Here is a 7,131-nt window from a genome sequence, read left to right on the forward strand (position 1 = left end):
TCGTTACTTTATTTAGTTGCCGTGCTGGCACGATTCTGACATTTTACTACGAGGAAAAAAAACCAGCATGTCGCCAATTTCGCTATAAAAAAAGAATTCTACCTGAACAATTTACCATCACTCATCTCGGAAAGAAATGTATCGCTGCCTAAGTTGTCCTTCACGGAGTACACTGTATTTGATATTCTGCGTTTCTCGAACGACTTTGCAGCCATCATGAATGGAATAGAGGTGCAAGCCTCGAACTAACCAATTTGCCAATTCATCTTGTAACATGCACAAGTTCCTGGACCATCAAAACATGCAACATGGCTATGCTGCCGCTAGCTTAGCACTTCAAATAATTTGTCATTCGAATGCACTTGTGTAGTGAAAGTTGCCCACTGTCGTTGCTGACCTTTTACAGCCCTTGCACCCCTCCATCGTGTCTCGGAGGGTGAATAGAAACTGGAGATAAGCATGAAATGCAGTGATGCGCACATCATGTGCAGGGGCTCACTTTTTTCTTTTTCCTCTCTCTTGGGATTTTGTGTTCCTTTTTTTTTCAGCACAGACAGCAGTTATGTAAGAGGTTTAGTTTACCATAGAACATGCACAAAAGCTTCCGGTGCTGTAGCTGCTCGCTGTTGCATTCGTGTACTGTTAAAACCAGTACTGTTACAAACATTTTTCATCTGCCTCGTGGAAATCACTACCACTTTTTGACAGATAAGCTTCACAATGAGCGCGCTGCGTATTGCCACTCATTTGTTCCGTGCTTTTGAATATTGCTCTGTTTGTTTGTTCTGCAGATCCTCGGCCTGATATCCACCATGGTGCTGTGCTGCGCGGTGCGGAGGGACAGTGGAACCAGCTTCAAGGCTTGAATGCGGCGCCCCCTGTGCTGTCCTCGTGCTCGGCGCCTGACGCCTTTTCTGTTTCGCGCCTTCCATGGCCCCTTACTGCTATGTCGCCTAGCCTCCCCCAATCTCTCTCACTCGAAGTGGTCAGGACAGTGGACCACCAGGTATTCCAGCCTCGTTGCAGGGCTTTCGTGCACATCTCTGCCGGAGGATGCGACTGTTGACAATAGCACAGTGAACTGCATATTTCTAGGTGGGGCTGCTCCCTATCGTTGCCTCATTTCTATCTGCAGGCATACGGTTGTTCTTGAATAGGTGAACTACTTGCGTGCAGCACTTTGTCAAGCCCTTACAAAGATCCATAGGCTATTGTCTGTTTTGCTTTGAAATCTGAGTACTTTGTGTATTGAGCCATGAATGGTGAGGCGATACCAGCACCGACATAAATTAGGTGACGGGTTTCTGACTGCCTTGCTGACTGGCCGTAGTTGTTGAGAGACAGGTCACCAAACTTACCATTCATCTATTTCGTAAATTCTTCTGTTCTTTTTCCTTGTGTAACTCACACACTTGTTTGCTCAGTCAGCTAATGCCAAGAAACAATTTACATAGCAGCGCCATGTGCTGAGCCATTTCAAGCAAGACAACCACTATGTGATACTAGTACGGACAGTTTCATGCGCCAATGCCTCATGCTAGTTTCTGTGTGTTTGTATTTGCAGTGTCCCATTAATTTTGTATACTGTTAACACGGCTTGTCATAAATGCGAAGAAGTCGTGCTGTAAGGTAGATGCTCATTTATCTGCGAGAATTACTTGCCGCAGCCAGTGCTTACTCTGAGTAGGATTTAGTTTCTATGGAAAGCCTACCATGTCAGCCTGCTGATTTAATTGTTAGCAGGCTTTATTCCTCTATTAGCATGCCTCGTCAAATGCAGAAGGTAACGTCGAGAGAGAGAGAGGTTGGGATTGTCATTGAAAAAAAGAAAGAAGAGGCTGTTCTAATGTTACCTCGCTGAGACAGAGATGCTAAGGGGATCAACGTCATTGACTGCCGCAACTGTTTAATTGTATGTACTGTACGAGTATATGGTTGTAAAGACCCTTTCTCACATCTTTTCGATTGAACTGCCACCAATCTCTACATGCGTTCTATTTTGTGTCAGTTTTCTTTTGTACATTCTGTGAGGCACACCCACTTTCGCGAACTGATTATTTTTGCTCGCGAGAACAAGCGCACTCTCGCCTGCTGCTGGCTGTACTTAGAGTGCATTTGGAGTGCACTTATAGTGCATGAGCGCGTGTAGTGTTGGAGAAAGTGCACCGCAATCACGCTACACTAACGACTGTTGCTTGACTAGATGGATGTGCATTTATTTTTTATGAACACATCATAATATGCGTACATAATCCCTGCTAGCATGTTGTAGGATGCTGTTTTGCTGGTGGAGTGCACAATGCATTCTTACATACTCGTGGATGGATATTCTCAGGGCAGTGCTGCAGCAGCGAAGAGCCCACCAATTTTTGTCATTCTCTCCTCCGACTGAAACATTAAAAGAAGTTAAAGAAACATGACAGTACAGGATACTGGTTTGAGGCAGGAGAACGTTAGGGATTTGTCGCAATTACCTGGTCATAGAAGAGCTCGGCCGTTGAGGCCATCAGCCAGAAAGTAACGTGACGGGCATGTTAGCTGCATTACTGCACAATGTGTCAAACAAAGCCGAAGTAATGCCCACTTTAGTAATGTCATTGCCAGTAATGCTTCTAACAGTGCTAGCAATGCTGTCATTGCTTTGTCTTATTTCCATCTCGTTTTCTACGGAGCTGGGAAAGTATGGTAAGGCCTTTATGTCTCGATGGCAGACAGCCAGGAAGTGTGTTGCAGGAATCGCTGCTGTGCAACCGGCGTTGGAAATTGTTGGGCTTTTGCGCTGCGCATGACAAGCCGCTGCATAATTGTTGCACATTTCATGTTGAAAAGCTGCCACACACGGACTGCCGTGCATGTTTTGAAGTGCTTGAACTCAACTTTGATGCACCACCATTTTTTGGGAGAATTGAAAGACACTAGATTTTTGTATCATACTCTGTTGAACCTTCGGCCATTTACAGAAGCAGATGAACAAAGCTGTTATATAGCACACGGGGCCAATGTTTGAACATTGTGTCGCAGGAAAGCCAGAGGGCTGCACGGCGGGGCACACGTGACCTCCTCATTTGCGCTGTATTTTTGCTGGAGCCGCTTCTTGCATTGGCACAAATTTAGGATTTGAAGCAAAAAATTTTGGATGCGTTTTGCTCAAAGGTTCAGAGAGTCGCACAGTGTTTTTCTAAGGATGATGAGTTGCACATCACTTGCTGGGCTAATGTCCCTGTTCTTTGTTTCATGTGTTTCGTTCATCTCTTATATATAGTACTGTTTGCATCATCTCGTTGTGAATAAGTCCGCTTAATTATTGCCATTATTATTATTATTATTTTTCTTTTTGCATTTCAAAGTGTTACCAGGTCTGCCTAAATGTTGCTAATATATCACCCAACAATAGTATTTGTTTTACAGCTTTAGAGTATTTGTATGCTATGTACATTTGTAGCATCCGAAAACTCTGTTGCCGAAACATGGTATGTATCATGTTTATTCATCGTCCTACAGTTCTTGCAAAGTATTTCCTGTGCTGTGTTTGCAATATGTAAAAGAGTGCAAGTGTATACACTGTTATGATCTCTGTTGTGCATCGTTTTTTTTTTTTAATTACTGTGAAAGTTTGACAGCCATGTAATATTGTGAAACCAATAAACATGTTTTCCTGTATTCCACAAACAATGTCCAAATGTTTGCCTTAATAAAAAAATCTAGAATAGCAGACCGGTAAAAGAGATGGCTGGTGTGAAAAGTCCTCTCCATGTTTTTGTCGTTTGCTTAGTCAGTGAGAGAGAACCTTTACTGAGTGTAATTTCTTTACTCTTAGAATTGTTGGCCTTAACTCCCAACATAGTACTTTTGCTAACACACAAGTCACGTGTGGCAACACATCCTACAAGTTGCAATGCCTAACTGCAGCAGCAGGCACTTCTTGATGCACCCTTGTGCACGTGCTTTTACAATGCACTCAATAGGAAATCGTGTAGACGGGATACTAACTGCCCAAAATTTCTTTTGGCACGTTCAAATCTCGTTTAAAGACAGCTGGCACCTATGATCAGTGGCGTAGCTAGGTCGTCTGGCACCCGGGGCCCATGGGTCTTCTGTCACCCCCATCCCCGCGTGTAGCCGGCGGAAAGAGGGATGTCTTCAGACGTATACGACCCGCCCCCCTGTTGCTACGCCACTGCCTATGATATAATATAGTGAAAGCAATATTGTCATGCATACATTGTTTTATTTATTGTGTGTGTGGAGGGGGAAGACATTGACAGATGGCAGCAGCACAAGTCATAGCTTTTGGCTGAGGTGGTTTTAGACTACAGTTTTGGAACTCGCAGCAATTGCTGGAACTCTTCTTTGACATCAGCAATTGGGGGCCACCTTAGGCTGTTGCACTGGAAATGCCTTCCACAGCTCCTCGAGCACAACAGCTATAATTGTCTCATTGCAGGTGTTTTGAGCCCAGTGCTTGAACTTTGGTGCTGTTTGGCATCAGCAATCGGCAGTCATATTGCCTGGACGTCAACCTAAGACGCACACGCAAAAAAAAAAAATCTGCACAGTTCAATCGTACACAATAGCTTGCGTAATTATTCCAAACCAACATCACAAAGTTTGGTTCGTCAGATCGCACCACTGCGAAATTGCAGCAGTTCAAAAAAAAGTTCACCGACGATTACAATACTCCCTAATGCGAAACTTGACCGCAGCTCTACAGGTGTTTTCATTTCGAGATTTATTGGCTGGCGCGGACAATCTGTCTCGTGCGGCATGTTAGAAATGAGCGAAGTGCGGCATGACTGCCTTGTTAATCTGGGGGTCACGAGAGGCAGCGCGTGGGCGCGATTCACAGACACGTGCCACTCTGGCTATCGTCGCCACACGACGCATCTCCGACTCGTGGTTCTGCTGCACCTTCCTCTCCGGTTTCCTCCTTGCATAGAATTCATATTCCGCTGCACTCTGCATTCACTCGGTTATGCCGCGGGACAATGCCGATGCTCGCTGGTAGAGCCAACGCCTAATGGGCCGCTATTTTGTTCCGAAAAGTTAACGTCCAATTTTGTGTGAGGCGAAAACGAAGGTCGGCCATGGGTCAACTTTTCAAACGTGTACAAGATGGCGGCCCTGTTCTCTAATAAGGACATATACTTGCTACACTTCACGAGCAGCACATATCTGTCCTTCACGCGGTGTTACCAGATCCGAGCACACAACCCACGTTGGAGATTCCATGGAGAAGATAGAAAGGTTGCAGCTAACGTCATCCACAGTAAATGTACCGCATGAAAAATAAGCAATGGAAATATACGATGCAATTTGCATGACAACGCTAGGATTGTACGCCAATCAAAATGAAATGTCCGGGTCACTCAAAAGTCTGATCATTTGCGACGGATTTGAGTCATCCAAAAATTTGTCACGCGCTATGGAAGGCACAACTTGGGGCACCTTGGTAGTCGGTCGACGCGAAGCTGATGCAATCTCCGTGCTCGGCTCAAGCGACATGTTGCTTGTCCCAATCAATCCTTGGTCCATATTTAAGGAGAAGTTTGGGTCAGAAGAGTTGGCACATGAAACGAATAGTCTAGCATCACAATCACTGTTGACTGCAGCGCACTTGGCGTTGTGAAACTTCAGCAGTAGCCAAAAGCGGCAGCGTGGTGAAGCTGCGTCTACAAGACTTCTCTTGCGCAGTCAACTTATTCAATTCACAATGTTCCGTCCTTCGTGACGTACCATGCATGCGTCAAAGTTCCATACTTGAAAAAACTAAGTTATGGGGTGTTACGAGCCAAAACCACGATTTGATTATGAGACACGCAGTAGGAGGGGACTCCGGATTAATTTTGACCACCTGGGGTTCTCTAACGTGCACCTAAATTTAGGTACACAGGTGTTTTTACATTTAGCCCCCATCGAAATGCGGCAGCCGTGGCCGGGATTTGATCCCGCGACCTGCTGCTTAGCAGCGCAACGCTAAAGCCGCTAAGCATCCACGGCGGGTGAAAGTTTCATACTCGAAATTCTCCGAAATCCGCACCGAGGTGCAGTTTACACGGACAGATATGCCGCGGCTCCGCCTGTTGAATCCATATAGTAATCTATATAATATCCATATAGTAACTCTATGGTTGAATCACAATGACAAAATGAAGACGTTAATGACCACGACGGCATGACGGCAACCCTGCGATGACGACGATGGAATGATAACTGCTCGAAAATGGCCATATCGTGACCGTATATGGTGTGAGCTGACCACTATAACCACTACATGACCGATTTTCACTAGCGCGCTTCGAACAACGATTCCCGATCGCGCCCCAGTGTAGCGGACAGCGGTAGTCGTAGTAGTACAAAAGGGGCTTTAGTACGGGCCTATCGGCGTAATCTCACCCTAGACGTATTTATGTCTCGCGAGGAGCGGGAGAGAGAGCTGACCAGCTCTCGCCCTGAGGACCAGCTGCGACGACGGCAGCAAGATTCATCCGAGTCCTGGGCTGAGGAGATTGCCCGCTACGCGAAATTCCTGGGTTTCAATAAACGTTTATTCCTGTTTCTTCATGCATCGCTTACATTCGCTAGCAGACGCACGAACTTCACGCATTCTGAACTAAACGAAACCGAAAAACGCGGCGTGGGCGCCTGGGCTAGAGTGACTCTAGCCTGGGCGCTTTCACAGCGCCGCCTGGGTGTGCTCATAGCCCTACGCATGGATGATCCCACGTCCTTTTGGTAGTTCTTCATTATATGGTGGTATTATATCCTGCATGTACCAGCCAGGGATACACGCTGTAGGTTTTACGGGCGGGCAGCACAAAGCTAATTGGCAGAACTAAATTAAAATGAATAGCGATTGGGACTACGGCTCCACTGGCCATGTAATGCGGTTACATTTGGGGTAACAAAAAATAGCTCAAATGCTCAAAATGTGCAACGCGCATGCAAGAAGGTTATGAGCGTAGAAAATGATAAACGAAAGCTGCAAAAGCTTGTGCAAATTTATAAGCGGGCATGAAGAAGGTCCTTGAAAGTTCTGCGTGTTGACACGTCATTAATGATTTCGGCTGATACACATACTTTTACAATTGACGAGAATAAATATTACACAATAATTAATTATCGCTAAATTTA

At 45.5% G+C, this 7,131-nt stretch overlaps 1 protein-coding gene across 2 annotated transcripts in view; it reads left to right on the forward strand.

Annotated features, from left to right (window-relative positions):
- Positions 1–3,672, forward strand: part of LOC135904895 (CD9 antigen-like) — a 110,633-nt gene extending 106,961 nt beyond the window's left edge. For both annotated transcript variants that reach the window (XM_065435885.2, XM_065435884.2), the window contains exon 7: positions 792–3,672. In XM_065435885.2, the coding sequence (XP_065291957.2) occupies positions 792–866 (75 nt within the window). In that variant the 3' untranslated portion in view covers positions 867–3,672. The remainder of the gene's footprint in view (positions 1–791) is intronic.
- Positions 3,673–7,131: the final 3,459 nt, after the last annotated feature.

The sequence above is a fragment of the Dermacentor albipictus genome, chromosome 3 (genome assembly GCF_038994185.2).
Source record: "Dermacentor albipictus isolate Rhodes 1998 colony chromosome 3, USDA_Dalb.pri_finalv2, whole genome shotgun sequence".
In the NCBI taxonomy this organism is placed as follows: Eukaryota; Metazoa; Arthropoda; class Arachnida; order Ixodida; family Ixodidae; genus Dermacentor; species Dermacentor albipictus.